Below are 23,676 nucleotides of genomic sequence, written 5' to 3' on the forward strand. Positions count from 1 at the left end.
TCCAACTAGTAGGTCAAATTGTTAGAAGCCCTGTTTTTTAAGCAAATTAAAACTGTACCTAACCCAAGTCCTGGTGCAAGGATTGATCAGCTCTTTAGTATTCTACTTTAAGGGGTTCACTAATTTAGGATGCACAAGGACCTTGGGGAAGATTTATCAAAACCTGTGTAGTGGAAGAGTGGTGGTGCAGATGTCCAAAGCAATCAATTAGATTGCTTCTTATATTTTTTAGAAGCCTCACAGTCTGCCACAGAAGTTAGTGGAGTGGCATTCTACAGTCTCTTTTGCCAAGGTTCACTCAACCCCCTACAGATCAAGTAATTAGGACATTGAGCTAGTGCATCAGAGAAAAGTCTACACCTGTCTACATTTGAATTAGCACATTCAAGTTGAAGTGCAAAAACACCAGTCCTATTTCTGCTAAAAAGTATAGCATGCAAAAGTCACATTATCTTAAAGGGACAGTGACAAGATTCTGTTTGTCCTGAGTCTCGAGTATTTACAACTGCAATGTAACAAGTAACATTCAAGCATATGTATTGTACTGAACTGCATCAGGATTTAAATAAAGTTAAAGTTATTTCACAAAACCCTGGGTGTAAGAAGTCTCATTCCCAGGCTTTGTGTAAGGAAACAGCTTATTGGAAAAAAGGTTGTGCTACACCGGACTTTGGGTAACACCACTCATCTACATGACTACTTCCCTCATCATCACCCACTACATCATTCCAGTGACCAACACACAGTGGTTAATGCTCACCATAAGTAGTCCAATGAAGTACAAAAAAAGGAAGTGAGCTGCTGATAGGATCAATTGTTTCCCAGGACTCATAGATGTGTCTGGTGAGTGAAGGCTAGCCACTGGTCCAAACCCACAGAAGGGCTACTATAGCACAAACTGATGCAAAAGTTAATCCTGGCCGTGAAAGAAAAGAATTAGAACGCATTCCGGTAAATTTAACTGACATTGCAGGGGGGGATATACTAAGATCAGCCTTCGGGTATGTTCACACTACGTAATTCCTGCAGAATTCCTTGAGTGGAATTCCGCAAACGGAATTACTTGCAGTGAACATAAACATCAGTGTGAATGGGTTTCCATGAGACCTGTTCACACTGCGGAATTTCCGCTGCTGAAATTGTTCCGCGCAAAGAAAGAACATGTTCATTCTTTGCGCGGAAGTCCACGAACACTGTATGGCTGTCAATGGTGATGGCGCAGTGCCGCGCGGTCCTACCGCCAAAGTATTGCGGCGGCCGCCAGAATGGAATCTCCGCTCGCGGAATTTTGCGAGCGGAGATTCCGTTCATAATCCGTAGTGTGAACATACACTTCAAGCAAAATCCTGTTGGGTGTTAAATTAAGCAGATTTGAAACTATGTCTGGCCACTCAGCCGCTAAGTGGTAGGATGTTTTCTGTAAAAAAAATACTCATTTGCTAAGCCCAGACTGGCATTCTCCTCTGCAGCACCCTAGTAACCACTAAATAGTCACTTGATGCCACAGAGAAAAACACTGGTCTGCGCATATCTAAAGACAGGAGCATAGAGTGAGAGGCCGACATTTATCATTGTCTTTAGACAGTTTTTTGTGTCTATAAAAAGGTGCAAAAGAGGCGCAAGCAGGGTTTATTTGCACCTTTTTTGCGCCTTTTAGTTTACACATTTCTGCTGATTTTGAGTTGCAATCCACTGATTTTGGCAATACACATGATCTGGAAGGGTTTTATGAAGGCGCAAAGCAACTGAAAAGTCTCTAAACTACACCAGCCCAGACTTAGCTTAGCTTTTTGGTGTATGTCAAGAGAGAAATTTCAGAAAATGTGACCTGCACAAAATTAATCAACTACTCTGTGACCATTTAATACATTTGGTGCACCTACACAGCGCACACAAAAAAAGGTGTAGAAAAATGCTTCACTTACACCTACAATGATAAATGCCGGCCAGTATGTTTACTGCATCCAACAGAAGTCCCTGCTCCTTCACAGTAAACAGTGTAAGCAAGCAGCTGGTAAAATGATGGATGGGATGCATGTATCACTGAGGCGTCTTGGCACAGTGACATAAGACTGGACTTTGGGAATAGGTTTAGAGGAGTGACTGAAGGCTCTCGCATAAAGTCTCTCCCATACTCCTGCTCTGTGGTATGTGTTGTTGCAGTTCTGAACCTGATCTCACAGGTGTGTAAGCACAGCCAGAGTGCAGCAGAAAGAAGCTGGTCTGAAGCAAAATCAGCTTGTCTGGGCTACATCGGATACTGCTACACTGCATCAAAAAGACTTTGAGGGGCATTTACTAATCTTTTACTATGTAGTCTGGTTTTTACCCTGTTTTTTTCTACTTCATTTTTGACTGTGCGACAAATTTACTAAATTGTTGCACGGCATTAATAAATTTGGCACACATAGGCAAAAGTGGGAAATTTACTTAATGTAGTAGAAAAAAAATTCTGTTCCTTTTTCCTGCTGTCTGAATAGTTTTTTTTTTAGCTTTTTCACCACATCTAAATAATTCAATAACTAAATTGTAGTCATGGCTCAGAATAGTGGTAAACGGCGTTTAGTGTGTGTGTTTATTACATGTTTTTAACACAGTTTTTTTCTCCCTAAATGTACTTACACTTTTTTTTTTTTTTGGTTACTTCTTCTACAGATCCGTGTATCCTGTGGACTCCTTGGGATTCGGTGGACTACTTTGACGAGCAGCGTTTTTCTTTCCTTGATGTTAATAAAATGGTTAACGAGGGCTTGTGGGGGAGTGTTTTTTTGTAATAAATTTTTTTTTAAACCTGTTGTGTTTGTCTTTTTTTTACTTTACTAGGCAGGCTTAGTAGTGGAAGCTGTCTTATAGACGGAGTCCATTACTAAGCCGGGCTTAGAGTTAACCACAAAAACAGCTAGCGCTAACCCCCAATTATTACCCCGGTATCCAACACCACAGGGGTGCCGGGAAGAGCCGGTACCAACAGTCCCGGAGCGTCAAAAATGGCGCTCCTGGGCCTAGGCGGTAACAGGCTGGCATTATTTAGGCTGGGGAGGGCCAGTAACAATGGTCCTCGCCCACCCTGGTAACGTCAGGCTGTTACTGTTTGATTGGTATTTGGCTGAGAATAAAAATAGGGGGGACCCTATGTGTTTTTTAAAAATATTTAATAATTTATTTAAAAAAAAAAACGCATAGGGTCCCCCCTATTTTCATTCTCAGCCAAATACCAACCAAACAGTAACAGCCTGACGTTACCAGGGTGGGCGAGGACCATTGTTACTGGCCCTCTCCAGCCTAAATAACGCCAGCCTGTTACCGCCTAGGCCCAGGAGCACCATTTTTTTACGCTCCAGGCCTGTTGGTACTGGCTCTTCCCGGCACCCCTGTGGCATTGGGTACCGGGGTAATAATAGGGGGTTAGCGCTAGCTGTTTTTGTTGCTAACGCTAAGCCCTGCTTAGCAATGGACTCCGTCTATAAGACAGCTTCCACTACTAAGCCTGTCTAGTAAAGTAAGATAAAAAACACAACAGGTTTTAAACATTTTTCATTACAAAAAAAACTCCCCCACAAGCCCTCGTTATCCATTTTATTAAAATCAAACAAAGAAAAACGCTGGTCATCGAAGTAGTCCACCGAATCCGAAGGAGTCCATAGGATACACGGATCTGAAATGAGAAAAAAAAATGGGTTAGTACATTTATTATCACCTGCTCACACATCTCCCGCCCCGCACGTCTACAACTGCCAGCATGCCCTTACAGTAAGGACATGCTGGGAGTTGTAGTTGTGTGGTGCAGGAGATGTGTGGGCAAGTGACAAGCTTGTCCCCTGCCCCCAGCTGCAGGACTACAACTCCCAGCATGCCCTTACAGTAAGGTGGGGCGGAGGCCGGGCACAGTGTTTCCCAACCTGAGACTTGTAGTTTTGCAACATCTGGAGGCACCCTGGTTGTGAAACACTGTGTTAGGCCAGTGTTTCCCAACCAGGGTGCCTCCAGATGTTGCAAAACTACAACTCCCAGCATGCCTGGACAGTCAAAGGCTGTCTAGGCATGCTGGGAGTTGTAGTCTTGCAACATCTGGAGGCACCCTGGTTGGGAAACACTGTGTTAGGCCAGTGTTTCCCAACCAGGGTGCCTCCAGATGTTGCAAAACTACAACTTCCAGCATGCCTGGAAAGTCGAAGGCTGTCTAGGCATGCTGGGAGTTGTAGTCTTGCAACATCTGGAGGCACCCTGGTTGGGAAACACTGGCCTAAAACAGTGTTTCCCAACCAGGGTGCCTCCAGATGTTGCAAAACTACAACTCCCAGCATGCCTGGACAGCCAAAGGGTGTCCAGGCATGCCGGGAGTTGTAGTCTTGCAACATCTGGAGGCACCCTGGTTGGGAAGCTTGGGCAACTTACCGGCTTCCGTAGGATCCAGCGCTGCACGACACTGCCGCGCGACAGTGCCGCCCGACGATCTCCGTCAACGATCGGCGCTGGAGCCTCGGAAGGGTAAGTGAACGTCTTCACCGGTCCCCTTCAGCTGTTTAGTTTTGCAACAGCTGGAGGACTACAGTTTACAGACCACACACCAGTGGTCTGCAAACTGTGGCCCTCCAGCTGTTGCAAAACTACAACACCCAGCATGCCCTGACAGCCAAAGCCTTTGGCTCTCAGGGCAAGAGCCCGGGCTGAGATTACAGTGCAGCCGCCCGGGCTCCTCATACGGCCTCCCCGCTACTCCTGACCCCCCCCCCCCCCCCCCCCCCCGCACGCACCGCTCAGCTCCCGCTGCTACAAGACTACAACTCCCAGCGGGTCCTCACTGTAAGGGCATGCTGGGACTTGTAGTCTTGCAACAGCAGACAGATTGAAGTTGTGTGGTGCTGGCAGGTGAGAGGGGGGGGGGATGTAAATCACTGTAGTGTCCCGGTAGCGCAGTGAGGGTAGCGGGGAGAAAGTATGTCGGAGCCCGGGCGGCAGTAGCTTTTCCTGCTCCATGTTGGAGCTGGAGTAAATTTAGTCATTTTTTACGGCTGTTGCGACAGTTTATTGCGCAACTGCGACTGTCTCAGTTAATAAATTCCCGACCACTGCAAGTAAAAACTGAAAACTTGCGTAAATTAAGCGGGGAAAAAAATTTGACTTTCTAGCTCTTGCTAGAGAAAGTCGCACAAAAAATAGGGTAGGCGCAATTGCGACAATTTTGCGCCAAAAATAGTCAGAAAAAAATGATTAAACCACTTAGTAAATGCCCCTCTTTGATACTAAACCTGCCATGTAAAAGTGAGAAGCAGTTTAGGTTTGTAAGGAGAACCTGATGTGGAGGACATTTACGTTTCTGTTTTACTGTATGCTGCAAGTGAAACCCAAGGCTGTATGTGAATTATACCCAGGAATACTAAATTGTGACACATGTCTGTGTTTGGGTCTGTTTGTTTGAAGGGTCCTGTTCTACAGCAGTAAAATCAATTCTATGCATTGCCACTTAACGGCTTACACTCAGGAGGTTTACAGAAGCTAAAGTATCACAAATAAGTGTACAAATAAGTTGTAAATATATTATTTTATCTTTTCAACAAAACTGACAACACTGAATAAATGACACTCTGCTACAATGTAAAGTAGTGAGTGCACAGCCTTTACTGTTGCTGTCTCTTCAAAATAGCTCAACACACAACCATTAATCACTTAAAGGGGTATTCCAGGCAAAAACTTTTTTATATATATATATATCAACTGGCTCCGGAAAGTTAAACAGATTTGTAAATTACTTCTATTAAAAAATCTTAATCCTTCCAATAGTTATTAGCTTCTGAAGTTTTCTGTCTAACTGCTCAATGATGATGTCACATCCCGGGAGCTGTGCATGATGGGAGAATATCCCCATAGGAGCTGGACAGCTCCTGGGACGTGAGTCATTAGAAAGCAGTTAGACAGAAAACAGCAACTCAACTTCAGAAGCTAATAACTATTGGAAGGATTAAGATTTTTTAATAGAAGTAATTTACAAATCTGTTTAACTTTCCGGAGCCAATTGATATATAAAAAAAAGTTTTTCCTGGAATACCCCTTTAAGGAAATAGGGCGTACAGGTACCCAACGGTGAACGGCGCCAGAGGTCACTTACCATCGGCGGGCGACGATGATGTGCAGCGATCCTACAGAAGCCGGTGAGTTGTTGCCTAGCAACAACCGGAGGGCTACAGTTTGGAGACCACTATACAGTGGTCTCTAAACTTGCAAAACTACATGCTGGAAGTTGTAGTTTTGCAACAGCTGGAGGCACACTGGATAAAAAATACTGAGTTAGGTAACAGAACCTAACTGAAGGTTTTCCAACCAGTGTGCCTCCAGCTGTTGCCAATGTACAACTCCCAGCATGCACGGTCTGTCAGTACATGCTGGGAGTTGTAGTTTTGCAACAGCAGGAGGTCTGCCCCCCCCCCCTCCATGTGACTGTACAGGGTACATTCACATGGGCGGGTTTACATTGAGTGTCCTGCTTCAAGTTTTAGCTGCGGCAAATTTTCCACCGCAGCACAAACTTCTAGTGGGAAACTCACCATAAACCCCCGCCCATGTGAATGTAGCCTAAAAACACTACACTAACATATAAAGGTTAAAACACTACATATACACCCCCCTTACACTGCCCCCCCCCCCACCAATTGAAATGAAAAACGTATCGCACGGCAGTGTTTCCAAAACGGAGCCTCCAGCTGTTGCAAAACAACTCCCAGCATTTCCGAACAGCCACTGACTGTCCAGGCATGCTGGGAGTTTGGCAACAGCTGGAGGCACTATATTTGAAAATCACTGTTGTAGAATACCCCTATGTCCATCCCTATGCAATCCCTAATTTAGTCCTCAAATGCACATGGCGCTGTCTCACTTCGGAGCCCTGTCGTATTTCAAGGAAACAGTTTAGTGCCACATATGGGGTATCTCCGTACTTGGGAACAATTGCGTTACAAATTGTGGGGGCTTTTTCTCCTTTTACCCCTTATAAAAAGGAAAAGTTGGAGTCTACACCAGCCTGTTAGTGTAAAAAAATATAAATTTTTACACTAACATACTGGTGTTGCCCCATACTTTTTATTTTCACAAGAGGTAAAAGGAAAAAAAAAGACCCCCAAAATTTGTAACGCAATTTCTCCTGAGTATGGAAATATCCCATATGTGGACGTAAAATGCTCTGTGGACGCACAACAAGGCTCAGGAGTGAGCGTACTATGTACATTTGAGGCCTAAATTGATTTGCACTGGGGTGGCTGATTTTACAGCGGTTCTGACATAAAAGCAAAAAAATAAATACCCATTTTGGAAACGACACCCCTCATGGAACGTAACAAGGGGTATAGTGAGCCTTAACACCCCACAGGTGTTTGACAAATTTTTGTTAAATTCGGATGGGAAAATGAAAAAATAAATGTAACTAAAATGCTGGTGTTACCCTAAATTTTTCATTTTCACAAGGGAAATTTCAGTAAGAATATACCCCAAATGTCAATGTAAAGTGCTCTGCAGGTGAACTACAATGCTCAGAAGAGAAGGAGCGCCATTGGCCTTTTGGAGAGAAAATTTGTCCAGAATTGAAGGCCACGTGTGTTTACAAACATTTCCAGTGTAGTACCCCTTTAATTCACTTTTATTCACAGTGTATTGGGTATAGTGTGAGTGAACAGGCTGACAGTTTTCCTTTAAGGGGGGTACAGGCTTAATTGTCTTGGTCCTTAAGTGGTTAATCATTCGATTTACAATACTTTACTATGCAATTGCATAGCTCAGTGTGATCACTGATCAACCAGGCATAGAAGCCTTTGGCAGACTCTATGAGGGATATTTATCAAAACCTGTGTAGAGTAAGACTGATGCAGTTACCCATAGCAACCAGAGTCTATAATTTTTAACAGGCCTCCTTGAAAATGAAAGAAGTGAAATGCTATGGGCAACTGCACCACTTTTCCTCTACACAGGTTTTGATAAATCAACCTCTATGAGCAAGTAGCTGCAGGGTCAACAGGGAGGCATTGAAAAGGCCTCTGGCAGTTATGAACACCAATCGCTCCCCCCCCACACACACACGGGGATATAATGGGTGCCACTCCTAAATGATGCAATGAAATGTCGCAGCATTTAAGAGGTTAATGACAGACATCAACATGATTGCTGATATCGGTCATTCACTCTAAGTGTTGGCTGCTGATAGAGACCATCATTCACAGTCTATGAAGCAAATGCAGTCAGCACTCACTTCATAGCCTTACTACACTGCAAGAAGTACATGTACGTCAGATGTCACCAAGGGGTTAAAGGGAATAAGTCACTTTTTATTTTTTTTGAAAAATAGATGATAAACATGTTACTTCTGTCTCATTTGTTTCTCTCTCATTTTAAAACAGTAATTTATTTTTAAATTCAATATATGTACATTCTTACAAGAGCAGCCACATTGCCTGAGCTTTCTGCACAGCATTTAGAGATATGTTTTACAGTAATCCCTTGGAAACACAAAATGGATAAATGGATTGAAGCTAATCTTATTGACCTCTATAGGAGAGCGAGCTAGGCATGTTCTGTGACCCGTGCAAAGGTCCTCCCAGTAATGATAAGGAGGAGACAGCTGAAAAGTAATCTCTACAGAACATAAAGTATCAACTTAGCCAAAGGGGAATCTGCAAGATTTCAGGATTATTTTATACTATAGATAGCCAAGTGGAGAATTAGAAAAAGCATCACCATAACTCTTAAAAATTTGTTTAACGAGAATATGACAGCTGTTTCACCCGCACTAAACCGTATATACACTGGGTTATAGTGTGGGCAAATAGCTGTAACAAATAGCTGTAAAAAGAGTGCTCACTTACATTTTTTGGTGCAGTATTGGCCGAGTTCTACCTGTTACATTCCATTGTTCTTCAATGCACAATGGAGACGGGGAGACAGGGAGCCCAGCTCCCCTGGCTTATCAATATTCACTCCCCAGCCCTCCCCCTCCCGTGACATCAGAGCCAGGTGTAGTGAGGAGCAGAGCACTCAATACATTCATCCCCCCCACCACCACCACAACCAGTTGCAGGCTTGCACGTCATGGAAGGGGGCGGGCCAGGGAGTGAATATTGATGAGGCAGTGGAGCCTTAGCTATATGTTACCTGTTCTACTGATGTCACATTGAACAAGATTAAAGAATACTAAAAGAAATAAAATCAAGACATGAACTGTACTAGTGCTGTATACTAGAGCTGTATTTCTTAGCATTGCTCAGTATGAAGTGTGCTGAACAATTTTATTCATCTAATACCTGAGAGGCAAAGGTCAGATATATATTGCCAGGATGATAAAATTAATCCACTTGTTGACTTAACCTTAAATGGCAGAGAGTGGATACAGTCTGCTTTTTTGCAGTAAAAACTTTATGAGAATTTTTTTATTATTATTAAAAGGATATGGGTCTCAAACCTATAAAGCGATTCCCAGGTAAAATTTGCATTGGTTAAAACACATTTTTACAAGCAATATAATACATATTTTCCACAAACTGAAGTACTTGATGTTTCTGCCTGGAATCAGCTACTTTAACAGGAATGTGATGGGAATTGTCATGTTTTATTAATAAAACCATAAGAAACGTGTAACCTATACTGTGCCTAGAATGAAATCAGGGGACTTGTGTGTACAACACCAGACAGCGCTGTGCTCAGCAATGTTTGAAAGCCCCATAGAGAATGCATCAGTTTATTAAAAGAGGTACTCCAATGGAAAAAAAAATAAAATGTAATCAACTGGTGCCAGAAAGTTAAACATATTTGTAAATTACTTTTATTAAAAAATCTTAATCCTTCCAGTACTTATTAGCTGCTATAAGCTCCACAGGAAGTTATTTTCTTTTGGAATTTCCTTTCTGTCTGACCACAGTGCTCTCAGCTGACACCTCTGTTCATTTTAGGAACTGTCTGGAGCAGGAGAGGTTTGCTATGAGGATTTTCTCCGACTCTGGACAGTTCCTAAAATGGACAAAGGTGTCAGCAGAGAGCACTGTGGTCAGGCAGAAAGGAAATTCAAAAAGAAAATAACTTTCTGTGGAGCAAATAGCAGTTAACAAGTACTTGAAGGATTAAGATTTTTTAATAGAAGTAATTTACAAATATTAGTAAATGAAGAAAAAAGGTGTCCTGCACTCACCGCTTCAGTCCAGGTAATCCTGCTCCCATCTCGGGTCACGACTCGAACACGGAGGACATGGGTAGTGGAGCGCTCAGAGGCGACTGCCGGCGGTTTCACGCATAGGAATGCGCTTCATCCGGCCTCGTTAACGTCATCGCGCTGTGCGAATTATAAAGGTGCAGCTGGTGAGTCACATGATTCCAGGTGAACTCTCACCCCGTGTTGCATTAAGAAGTGAACGGAACAAAAACCACATAAGGAAGCAAAAAGCAAGTTAGGTAAGTACATCAATACTAATAGACCTAGAACTGCCCTGAAAAAAGAGAAATTTATAAAAAAGGGGAAAAATCTAGTTTATCATTTAACCCTAACGGCCCCTGCGCGTCAAGGCGCAATATCCATCGCGCCTCAGCACGCAGGAGCAGGCGGCGTCTATCTCCTCCAGAAGGGTGACAAGGGATTGTTTCAAGACCTCCAAATTTTAACGTGGTGCAATTTCCACCATGTATAGATTGCATATGCTGAACAAATCTTGGGGATCCGCCTCCTTTTCGAACTGAGTACATATGCTCACGTACTCGGGCCCGGAGTTGTCTCTCGGTTTTTCCAATATAAAAGAATTGGCAACTACAAAATAAAAAATATACAACAAAGGTGCTCCGGCAGGTGATGAGGTGTTTTATTTCAAAAACATAACTCCCTAATTTAATAGAAATCGCATTAATGTTATGAGGGCATTGAGGACAGAAACCGCACTTCTTATTCCCTTTCGGGGCTATACCAGACAACCAAGTCTCCTTGGGATGTGCTTCTCTATTCAACTTCTGACCCTTCAATAAATCAGCGATCGTCTTGTTTTTTCTGAAGGTCACTATAGGTCTATTCTGGGCTGTATTCACAATATCCGGATCTGCCATGAGTAGATGCCAGTTCTTGGTGATGGCAGATTTAATGACATGATTCAAAGGGCTGTTTTTAAAAGCAAACATGAATCTTGAATTCTGTTCAGTAGTAGACTGAAAATCTTTTTTCTTATTTTTTGAATCTATAAGTAAGTCCTCTCTGTTTTTAGTTGCAGCTCTCCTGTAGGCTCGTGCCAATACTTCATTAGGATACTGACGCTGTCTAAAGCGTGTAAGTAAGTGTCCTGCTTGTTCCTCATAATCAGACTGCTTGCTATTATTTCTTTTTAGACGTAGAAGCTGGCTATACGGAATAGAATTTTTAGTTTCAATAGGGTGGGAGCTCTTATAGTGTAAAAGAGCATTTCTTGCCACTTCTTTCCTATAGCCTCGTGCCAGAAGCTGGGGGGGGGCAGAAAGAGGCACGTTCAGAGGAAAGTGGGCACAGAAACGCAAGGAGGTCACTTGGAGAGATTAGCAGGTGAGACTCTGGTGGAGAACCTGACAGATGTTGTCCTCCCCCAGAGTACTCTGACTGCTTTGTCTAAAGGTCTCAATTTTGGATTAGTTGAAGGTTTTGATTTTGTTTCCTTTGAAGTTGATTTGTTTAGGGCTGTCCGTAAAATTAACCTCAATAAGTTTTTTTCCAGCTCCATAAAAAAACCTCCTGTATCAATTGATTGCAATACACCTTGCCATATAGGTCCTTTAGGCTTTATCCCTGTTAAGGGTTTTGATGCTAATGACATGGAGTTTACGAATATGTTAGTTGACTTAGCGTCAGATGATACCACTCAGGTTCGGTGTGGAGGAGACTCCCCCCCTTTTTTAGGGGGGGTCCCCTCCACATTCAACCCTCCCTTAGCACCGGGTGGTCCTATTGATTTGTTCATGAAGGCAGTAAAAAATGACATGAAGGCACTCATTTATCCCCATCCACTGAGTAACTTATCTAACGATGAATTTGAAGGTCTGAGTTGGTTAGCTAAGAGAGAGGATCTTGTCACCTCAAGAGCAGATAAGGGAGGCAGTATTGTTGTTTGGTCTAGAGCTGACTATAACCAAGAGGCTCAGCGTCAATTGTCTGTGGTAGATACCTATGAAAAGTTGTCAGAGAATCCTACGGGCCGTATTAAAGAGAAGTTGAGATCGTTCCTCCGCCACTATGTAGAGGTTGGAGTGTTGGATTTAAAATTAGCAGAACGTCTTATACCTGTGGCCCCCAGTGACCCCAATTGGTATTTGTTGCCCAAAGTACATAAGTCCCGCACCCACCCCCCTGGGCGACCTATTGTAGCGGGGGTGGGTTCGGTGACCGAGTACTTATCTAAATATGTAGATTGGGCCCTTAGACCCCTCCTTATCTCCATTCCAACGTATCTTAAAGATACAGGAGACGTACTAAGGTTTATTCACGACTTTAATTGGGAACCCTCTTTCTCTCTGGCATCTATAGATGTCGAGGCGCTGTACACCCGCATTCCCCACAATGCGGGTGTGCAAGCCATTCAAAACATCCTGAGTAGGACTGACAAGTCACACGGTTTTGTACAATTTATCTGTGATGCCCTCATGTTTATTCTTAACAACAATACTTTTCAATTCGACAATCAATGTTCCGACAGAAAGTCGGAACCGCAATGGGGAGTCCCACCTCCTGTTCATACGCGAATCTGTTTTTAGCCGCGTTTGAACAGGAGTATGTTTTCAGTACCTCCAATCTATTTTCTAGGTACATTCGGGCATTTTGGAGGTATATGGATGATATCCTGGTGGTGTGGGATGGGCCCCCCAGTGTGTTTGAGGATTTTGTAGCCTATCTTAATGTCAATGCCATGAACATGGTTTTTCCGAGTGTTTTTGGGGGAGATAGCCTCGAATTTTTGGATCTTAAATTATACGTGGAGAATAACCAGCTTCTGGCACGAGGCTATAGGAAAGAAGTGGCAAGAAATGCTCTTTTACACTATAAGAGCTCCCACCCTATTGAAACTAAAAATTCTATTCCGTATAGCCAGCTTCTACGTCTAAAAAGAAATAATAGCAAGCAGTCTGATTATGAGGAACAAGCAGGACACTTACTTACACGCTTTAGACAGCGTCAGTATCCTAATGAAGTATTGGCACGAGCCTACAGGAGAGCTGCAACTAAAAACAGAGAGGACTTACTTATAGATTCAAAAAATAAGAAAAAAGATTTTCAGTCTACTACTGAACAGAATTCAAGATTCATGTTTGCTTTTAAAAACAGCCCTTTGAATCATGTCATTAAATCTGCCATCACCAAGAACTGGCATCTACTCATGGCAAATCCGGATATTGTGAATACAGCCCAGAATAGACCTATAGTGACCTTCAGAAAAAACAAGACGATCGCTGATTTATTGAAGGGTCAGAAGTTGAATAGAGAAGCACATCCCAAGGAGACTTGGTTGTCTGGTATAGCCCCGAAAGGGAATAAGAAGTGCGGTTTCTGTCCTCAATGTCCTCATAACATTAATGCGATTTCTATTAAATTAGGGAGTTATGTTTTTGAAATAAAACACCTCATCACCTGCCGGAGCACCTTTGTTGTATATTTTTTATTTTGTAGTTGCCAATTCTTTTATATTGGAAAAACCGAGAGACAACTCCGGGCCCGAGTACGTGAGCATATGTACTCAGTTCGAAAAGGAGGCGGATCCCCAAGATTTGTTCAGCATATGCAATCTATACATGGTGGAAATTGCACCACGTTAAAATTTGGAGGTCTTGAAACAATCCCTTGTCACCCTTCTGGAGGAGATAGACGCCGCCTGCTCCTGCGTGCTGAGGCGCGATGGATATTGCGCCTTGACGCGCAGGGGCCGTTAGGGTTAAATGATAAACTAGATTTTTCCCCTTTTTTATAAATTTCTCTTTTTTCAGGGCAGTTCTAGGTCTATTAGTATTGATGTACTTACCTAACTTGCTTTTTGCTTCCTTATGTGGTTTTTGTTCCGTTCACTTCTTAATGCAACACGGGGTGAGAGTTCACCTGGAATCATGTGACTCACCAGCTGCACCTTTATAATTCGCACAGCGCGATGACGTTAACGAGGCCGGATGAAGCGCATTCCTATGCGTGAAACCGCCGGCAGTCGCCTCTGAGCGCTCCACTACCCATGTCCTCCGTGTTCGAGTCGTGACCCGAGATGGGAGCAGGATTACCTGGACTGAAGCGGTGAGTGCAGGACACCTTTTTTCTTCATTTACTACAATTTGGTGACTACGGTCTTTATTGTCCTAGCACCTCCGTTGCCAGGGTGGATTTCCAGACTAGCGGGACGCCGTCTTCATCTCGTGGTCTTAGGAGGCCTAAGGTATCGGTGCCACTGTTGTTTCTTGTTTACTTTTAGTAATTTACAAATATGTTTAACTTTCTGGCACCAGTTGATTTAAAAAAAAAAAATGTTTTCCAGTGGAGTACCCCTTTAAACTCTATCCGGTGGATAGAAGATAACTTTTTAGGTTGGACAACCCCCTTGTGGCATGAGACATAATAAATGTGTCTAACCTTTAAGGGGTACTTCTGTGGAAAACAATTTTTTTTTTAATCAACTGGTGCCAGAAAGTTAAACAGATTTGTAAATTACTTCTATTAAAAAATCTTAATCCTTACAGTACTTATTAGCTGCTGAATACTACAGAGGAAATGGTTTTCTTTTTGGAACACAGAGCTCTCTGCTGACATCATGAGCACAGTGCTCTCTGCTGACATCTCTGTCCATTTTAGGAACTATCCAGAGCAGGAGATAATCAGCATAGCAAACATATGCTGCTCTGGACAGTTCCTAAAATGGGCAGAGATGTCAGTAGAGAGTACTGTGGTCATGATGTCAGCAGAGAGCTCTGTGTTCCAAAAAGAAAAGAATTTTCTCTGTAGCATACAGACCCTAAAAAGTACTGGAAAGATTAAGATTTTTTAATAGAAGTAATTTACAAATCTATTGAGAAAGAGACTGGCACTGCTGACAGTCCGGAGATGTGCAGTTTCACGGCAGGTGAATAACGATAAACCGGGTGGTGCTCAATCTAATAAGAAAGACAGACAATCCCAAAATGCAAAGATGAGATAATAAGACGGCACTCACCACGGTCATAGCTTCATATCCTTTATTCGGGAATAGCAGGGAATGGAGGCGCAGTGTCAGACAGTTATCATGGCAAGGACGCCGAGGACCTCAGCGTGGAGGTAACAGCTGTATCGTACTTCCGTACTTCTTCAGACCACTTATCGCATCTTTGCATAATTTACAAATCTGTTTAACTTTCTGGCACCAGTTGATTTAAAAAAAAAAAAAAGAAGGGGAGTACCCCTTTAACCCCTTAAGGACTCAGCCCATTTTGGCCTTAAGGACTCAGACAATTTAATTTTTACGTTTTCATTTTTTCCTCCTCGCCTTCTAAAAATCATAACTCTTTTATATTTTCATCCACAGACTAGTATGAGGGCTTGTTTTTTGCGCGACCAGTTGTCCTTTGTAATGACATAACTAATTATATCATAAAATGTATGACGCAACCAAAAAACACTATTTTTGTGGGGAAATTAAAACGAAAAACGCAATTTTGCTAATTTTGGAAGGTTTCGTTTTCACGCCGTACAATTTATGGTAAAAATGACGTGTGTTCTTTATTCTGAGGGTCAATACGATTAAAATGATACCCATTATTACATACTTTTATATTATTGTTGCGCTTAAAAAAAATCACAAACTTTTTAACCAAATTAGTACGTTTATAATCCCTTTATTTTGATGACCTATAACTTTTTTATTTTTCCGTATAAGCGGCGGTATGGGGGCTCATTTTTTGCGCCATGATCTGTACTTTTTTTTGATACCACATTTCCATATAAAAAACTTTTAATACATTTTTTACATATTTTTGTTTTATAAAATGTATTAAAAAAGTAGGAATTTTGGACTTTTTTTTTTTCCGTTCACGCCGTTAACCGTACGGGATCATTAACATTTTATTTTAATAGTTCGGACATTTACGCACGCGGCGATATCAAATATGTGTATAAAAAAATTTACGCTTTTTGGGGGTAAAATAGGAAAAAACGGACGTTTTACTTTTTTATTGGGGGAGGGGATTTTTCACTTTTTTTTTACTTTTACTTTTAAATTTTTTTACTTTTTTTTTTTTACACTTGAATAGTCCCCATAGGGGACTATTCATAGCAATACCATGATTGCTAATACTGATCTGTTCTATGTATAGGACATAGAACAGATCAGTGTTATTGCGGGTCCCTGGCTGCGATCAGCAGCCGGGATCAGCCGCGCATGACACGGGCATCGCTCCGATGCCCGCGGTTATGCTTAGGACGTAAATGTACGTCCTGGTGCGTTAAGTGCCACCGCACCAGGACGTACATTTACGTCCTGCGTCCTTAAGGGGTTAAAGGAGATGTCGGGTGCGGACTATTCCTATTCAATCCTGCCAGGGCTGCAAAATAGAGAGAAAACAAACCTTCACTTACCTTCCTACGTTCCCCTGAAGCTCCTCAACAGCTGATCGGTCGGCCGGGCTGTCTGCTTCCTACTTCCTTTAGCCCGGGACGTCACACAGCACTTCAGCCTATCACCAGCCACAGTGATGTCCTGGTCAGTGATAGGCTGAAGCGCCGTGTGACGTCCCGGGTTAAGAGAAGAAGGAAGTAGACAGCCCGGCCGACTAATCAGCTGTTGCGGAGCTCCGGGGGAACGTAGGAAGTTAAGTGAAAGTTTGTTTTCTTCTTTTTTAGCAGCCCGGGCAGGATGGAATAGGAATACTCCGCACCCGACATCTCCTTTAAGATGGGTCAAAATTTTTGAAAATTTTAGTTTACTTTATGCCAAATGCAAGGAAAATATACATTGATAAACCTGTCCCGGTGTTCCTGCTCCTGTAGCTTTCCTTGCTGTTCCTTGCTCAGAGAGATCAGTTGGCAGAAGATAAGTCACAAGGCAACATCTACTTATTGGCTGTACCAGATCTTTTTCTGGCCTGAAACAGTGACACATGGCCCAGCTATGTGTGTTTCCCTTTAACCATTCGAAGACAAGGTGATTTTTAATTTTTGTGTTTTTATATTTTCCTCCTCGCATTTTAATACCAGTCTTCAATTTTACACCTAAAGACCAAAATGAGGACTTGATTTACACGTAATTGTACTATGTAATGACATAACACATTTTACCAATGAATTAAAATAAAGTTAGTTGAGCAAGCTCATTCTCTTGGTGGTGGAATTTCAGTAGCGAAATATCCGCCGCTGAAATTCCATAGTGTGCACTGTGCAGCGAAATCCCATTGCTAGCAGCTGGCTGGGCAGCAATGTGATGTATTGACCCCCCCAGCACTAGTAAGTGGATGGTGTGATTAAAAAAAAAAAAATTTTAATTACGCCAAAGTACCCCTTTAACCTTTTAAGGACCCAGCCCAAATATACCTTAAGGACCCGGCCATTTTTTGAACATCTGACCACTGTCACTTCAAGCATTAATAACTCTGGGATGCTTTTACCTTTCATATTCATATTGATATTTACCTTTCGTGACATATTCTACTTTATGTTAGTGGTAAAATTTTGTCGATAATTTTGTTGAATTTTGCATTTTTTTTTACTTTGAAGCTCTCTGCTTATAAGGAAAATAGACATTCCAAATAAATGATACATTGATCCACATACACAATATGTCTACTTTATGTTTGCATCATAAAATTGACATGTTTTTTCTTTTGGAAGACATCAGAGGGCTTCAAAGTTCAGCAGCAGTTTTCCAATTTTTCACAACATTTTCAAAATCGGAATTTTTCAGGGACCAGTTCAGGTTTGAAGTGGATTTGAAGGGCCTTCATATGAGAAATACCCCACAAATGACCCAATTATGAAAACTGCACCCCTCAATGTATCCAAAATGACATTCAGTAAGTGTGTTAACCCTTTAGGTGTTTCACAGGAATAGCAGCAAAGTGAAGGAGAAAATTAAAAATCTTCATTTTTTACATTCGAATGTTCTTGGAAACCCAGTTTTTGAATTTTTACAAGGGGTAAAAGGAGAAAAATCTTCCTAAAATGTGTAACCCAATTTCTCTCGAGTAAGGAAATGCCTCATATGTGTATGTCAAGTGTTCGGGGGGCGCAGTAGAGGTCTCAGAAGGGAAGGAGCGACAATGAGATTTTGGAAAGTGAGTTTTTCTGAAATGGTTTTTGGGGGGCATGTCACATTTAGGAAGCCCCGATGGTGCCAGAACAGCAAAAAAAAAAAAAAAAAAAAAACACATGGCATACTATTTTGGAAACTACACCCCTCAGGGAACGTAACAAGGGGAAGAGTGAGCCTTAACACCCCACAGGTGTTTGACAACTTTTCGTTAAAGTTGGATGTGTAAATGATTTATTTATTTTCTTCACTAAAATGCTGGTTTTCCCCCAAATTTTACATTTTTACAAGGGGTAATAGGAGAAAATGCCCCCCAAAATTTGTAACCCCATCTTTTCTGAGTATGGTAATACCCCATGTGTGGACGTCAAGTGCACTGCTGGCGCACTATAATGCTCAGAAGAGAAGGAGTCACATATGGCTTTTGGAAAGCACATTTTGCTGAAATGGTTTTTGGGGGGCATGTCGCATTTAGGAAGTCCCTATGGTGCCAGAACAGCAAATAAAAAATAAAAAAACACATGGCATACTATTTTGGAAACTACACCCCTCAAGGAACGTAACAAGGGGTCCAGTGAGCCTTACCACCCCACAGGTGTTTGACTACTTTGGATGTGTAAATTATTTTTTTGTTAGTTTTTTTTTCTAAAATGCAGTTTTTTCCCCAAATTTTAGATTTTTAGAAGGGGTAATAGGAGAAAATGCCCCCCAAAATGTGTAACCCCATCTCTTCTGAGTATGGTAATACCCCATGTGTGGACGTCAAGTGCACTGCGGGCGCACTACAATGCTCAGAAGAGCAGGAGCCACATTTTCAAATTTTGCTGAAATGGGGGGGCATGTCGCATTTAGTGCCAGAACAGCAAAAAAAATGTAATTTGTAAATACATTTCTTTGGAATAAGGACATACCTCATATCTGGACTGGTCACAGAAGAACAGGAGTGCAGTCAGGGGCCTTGAGCTTCGAAATCACTGCCTGTGTAGCCAGAGCAGTGGGACCCCCCCCCCCCCCCTCAAGGGGCATTACATGGGGTAATTAATAAACGTTACATGGGGTAAGTTACTAAAAGGGGGTACAGTGGGACATAAAATTATAAAACAGGTTATGTTCCCAGAATGATGACCAAGAGCATAGCCAAAACTAAAGAATATGCCCACCCCAAACCCTATGCTCTGAATCATCATTCTGGGAATGTGATGTGTGTGGCCGTCCCTAACCGGTTGCCTCAAATGCGCACCCGCTCAGGTGGAGAGAGAACGCTGCACATTTGAGGGAACATAAAAAGTCCCCAATGATAGTGACTCAGTGACCCATGACCCATTTTTTTAAAAGATACCCCCAGAGGTCTTATCAGTTTATTTATTTAATTTTTTTTGCTGAAAATTTCTTTTGGGCAATTTAGTGGTTTTATGGGGTTAAAATTTGGAATGTACTCTGGACTTGGAACATTGGGGTCAAATTATGTAAAATTAAAATGCAAAGGGAAAATTTAGTACTCCATGGAAGTGTGATACTCCCTGAAGCAATTTTTTATGCAGAGGCCCGGATGATCAGGGCAAGTGTCACATTGAGTGGTGGTATCCTTCCGTATCCCCCTCCTGTTACACACTCTGCATTTTTTCTGGGATCGTCCCTTCTTTCCAGTGTGGGGGACCTCACCTGGAAAGTGTTGGCCTGGCACGATCCTGTCACCTATATTTCCAGTTTCTTGGGAAGTCCGGCCTGCTCTTTCCCAGTCAGCAAAGATCAGGACCTTTAGGACTTCTTCTTGGAACTGGAGGAATGTCCCCGTGTTGCCAGCGTACTGGGACAGTACAAAAGAGTTGTACATGGCAACCTGTACCATGTAGACCGCAACTTTCTTGTACCATACAAGTGTTTTCCGCATGGCGTTATATGGCTTCAGGATTTGATCAGAAAGATCAACTCCCCCCATATACTGATTGTAGTCCAGAATACAATCGGGCTTGAGGACCGGTGTTGTGGTACCTCGCACAGGGACAGGTGAGCTGCCGTTGCCATGAATAGTGGTCAGCATAAGGACATCCCTCTTATCCTTACACTTCACCAACAACAGGTTTTCATGGGTAAGGGCACGGGACTCACCCTTGGGGATAGGCGTCTGGATAAAATTTAGAGGGAGGCCTCTCTGGTTTTTCCGCGCGGTCCCACAAGCGGACGTGGATCTGGCAGCAAGGGATGTGAACAGAGGGATGCTGGTATATAAGTTGTCCATGTACACGTGGTAACCCTTATCCAGCAATGGGTGCATAAGGTCCCAAACGATTTTCCCGCTAACACCCAGAGTGGGGGAACAATCTGGGGGTTCAATACGGGAATCTCGTCCCTCATACACCCTAAACTTGTAAGTGCACCCAGAGGTACTCTCACAAAGTTTATAAAGCTTCACACCATACTGCGCCCGCTTCGAGGGAATATACTGGCGGAATATGAGTCTCCCCTTAAAACTGATGAGAGAGTCATCTACAGAGAGCTCCTTAAGCGGTACGTAGGCCTCCAAAAATGTGGCCCCAAAGTGATCGATGACCAGCCTCACTTTGTAAAGCCGGTCATAGGTGGGATCACTTCGGGGTGGACATGCCGCATTATCTGCATAATGAAGGCATTTCCGAATGTATTGAGTGCTTGGTGTAACTATTAGATATAACGGTGTGTGTGTGATTAGAAATCAAACACCGTTATATATGGGAGGGAAAAAATTGTGGACAAAAAAAAAAAATGGGGGGGGGGGGGGGGGGGGCACATGCAGCGCCCTGAACCCCTAACAGGGCCCAGGTCACACTGAAAAATTTATGGTGGACCCTTGGGGACCTATTAGGGGGTCAGGGTAGGGATTATTATTATTTTTCTTTTTTTTTTACTTTTTTTTTTACACTCACTCCTACCTTGCCCTGGAGTGTATTCTTTCCCTGCTCTGTCCCTGCAGATCTTCTTCCCTGAGGGGGCTCTGATCGCACAGAGGGGGGGGGGGGGGGGAGTCCATGGCACCTTCGAGCAGCTTTGCCCACTGACTGAACTCAGTTAAGGGGCAGAGCTGCAAGAAGATGTCCAGCCAATAGCAGCGCTCCTGGGGGCGGGGGGGGGGGGGGGGGGGTGACTAAATCACCACCTCCCCATAGATACAGTGGGTGATAGGGGGTGTATTGCACACCCCTGATCACCTTGTATCTCCGGGTCATCAGGTCACAAGTGACCCGTATGACCCGAATCCCGGGAGATCGTTAGTGTGTCCTTAAGTACCAGAAAGCCAGGGCGTATCCATACGCCCTAGGTCCTTAAGGGGTTAAAATCAATGGGGAGGCAAAATCTGCAGCAAGTTATAAAAATCCACACATCCGCAAGCAATTCCTCAAATGTGCATGCTCGCTTGTGCGTTCACATTATTAATATCCGTACGCTGTTGATGCAATGGTTTGGAAACTGTTGTGTCACTTTAGAGAACGGCACTCTCAATGATTTTAGAAGTGAAATGTCAGAGTTTTTTATGCAGATGTGCTCAGAAGCTCCCATTGAAGTTAATAGAAGCTTTAGGGCCTTCCCCAAAAAACAGAGCCATGGGGCAGTGCTGTACACGGGCACGGGTTATAAGGGTATGTTCACATGGGGGGAAAAAAAGCATGGGGAGAGTTTTCTAAAAAAAAATAAAAAAAAAAAAAATTTGTATCAAAAACGCACATTAAATGATATGGTGGGTTTTTGCCTGCGTGAACATACCCTTATAGGGCTTAGAAGAGGTGACATGCTTCCCAATTCAATGGGGCTACTATGGGATATCATAACACCAGCGCTGCCCACATCTAATATTAGGGGAGTTCCACCGATAAAAGCCGTCTGCAACCTTTCACTTCCTTTCATGTGTGAATACGGACCACACCAGTGACACCACGAGTACTCCCATACACCCCAGTCAGTGATATCATGTATACATAGGCCCTGGCGGAAGTTTCCCCTCGCCCCGCACAGTACACGGTTACGTACAATGTACAGTACTCACTCAGAAACTGCGGACAGGGAGTTCACCATATAGGAGATGGGTACAGCCGTGAGGGAGAGTAACAAGGGCCCGCTGGGTTCCGGGAGACCCATGGCTGCCAGTGCTGCGTCCTACTCCAGGTGCTTCACGGCATACAGGAGGTGAAGCCCGGGCAGGTGTGACTGGTGCTCAGGTCTGCGGGCGGAGGGGGAAGCTTGTCTTTCTGGCCATACAAAGGTCGCTCGCTTTGTCTCTGCTCACTAGTATTGCGACATAACCGGACAGATAACACCGCCAGTGTCATACGCGCACCATGGCGGGACAGCAGCCGGGGCGGTGTACAGCTTGTCATCTCCTCACAGTACATAGACGTTACATAGGCGGCCATGGCGGGACAACAGCCGGGACTGTGTACATGTATGTTATGTAAAATCTGAGACTCTGCACCAGTGTTTCCCAACCAGTGGTGCCTCCAGCTGTTGCAAAACTAGAACTCACAGCATCCCCAGACAGCCAAAGGCATGCTGGGAGTTGTAGTTTTGCAACAGCTGGAGGCACCAATGGTTGGGAAACACTGCTCTCAACTAGGTCACCCACCCAATATTCCCTTGTTATCTACCTCACCCAGTTACCCATTGCCATACAATACCAGTCCTGCCATACATGACCTTTCATGGTGAATGGTGAGCCATAAACATGGAGTATTAATAGGATCATATGGTTATGTATGCTGGGTAGTGGGGAGTAAAGGAGGTAGTGTAACTCTATGGCTATGTTCACACAGGGGAACTTCCAAGCAAAATCCCGTGTAAAAGTTCTCAGACATTCTGTTGCAGCAGAGTCCCATTGTTTTCACTGGGATTCTGCTGAACTGTGCACACAGCTGAAACATCTGCCGCACAAATTCTGATTGTGACGTCACATTTCCGAGCAGTCCAAGCGCCGGCGTGACCGCCGTCTGTGGAATGGCCGCCTGAAAATTTTCCAAGCAGACATTCTGCTGTGTAAACATAGCCTATTGGAGAGATTTAGCAAAACCTGTGCTGAGGAGAAGTTTACCAGTTGCCAAAGGCTGTCCGGGCATGCTGAAAGTTGTAGTTTTGCAACAGCTGGAGGCACCCTGGTTGGAAAGCACTGGTCCACAGATTGGGTGCTAGTTTGCAGCTCAGTTTCATTGGAGTGAATGGAGCCAAATGGTGATACCACACACAAGCTGCGGACAGGTGTGGTGCTGATTTTGGATGAAATTAGCTCTGTTTTGCTATCTTCTATGAACAACACTGTACAAGCTACTGATCTTCTGCAGAAATGCATTGTGTGAACGCACCCTAAGAGCTATCTTACATAGCCCAACTGCCCCATATAGGCACCGTTTTTTTAGATCAGCACTCATTTACCAAGCAGATTACATCCATAACCAGGGCCACAAGAACGATTGATCATTTATGCAGCCCTTTA

At 43.3% G+C, this 23,676-nt stretch overlaps 1 protein-coding gene across 3 annotated transcripts in view; it reads right to left on the reverse strand.

The window, feature by feature from the left end:
* TM6SF2 (transmembrane 6 superfamily member 2) overlaps positions 1-22,620 on the reverse strand; it is an 86,811-nt gene extending 64,191 nt beyond the window's left edge. Inside the window, exon 1 of one of the 3 annotated variants that reach the window (XR_008843554.1) lies at positions 22,240-22,620. Coding sequence is in view for 2 of the 3 variants with exons in the window: in XM_056518208.1 (XP_056374183.1) it covers positions 22,240-22,331 (92 nt within the window). In the remaining variant the exon portion in view is untranslated. Of the gene's footprint in view, positions 1-760; positions 873-22,239 lie in introns of those variants that run through there. The other 2 variants (XM_056518208.1, XM_056518209.1) reach the window with 2 other exon arrangements.
* Between the last annotated feature and the right edge of the window lie 1,056 nt (positions 22,621-23,676).

This window comes from Hyla sarda, chromosome 1, assembly GCF_029499605.1.
Source record: "Hyla sarda isolate aHylSar1 chromosome 1, aHylSar1.hap1, whole genome shotgun sequence".
Taxonomy (NCBI): Eukaryota; Metazoa; Chordata; class Amphibia; order Anura; family Hylidae; genus Hyla; species Hyla sarda.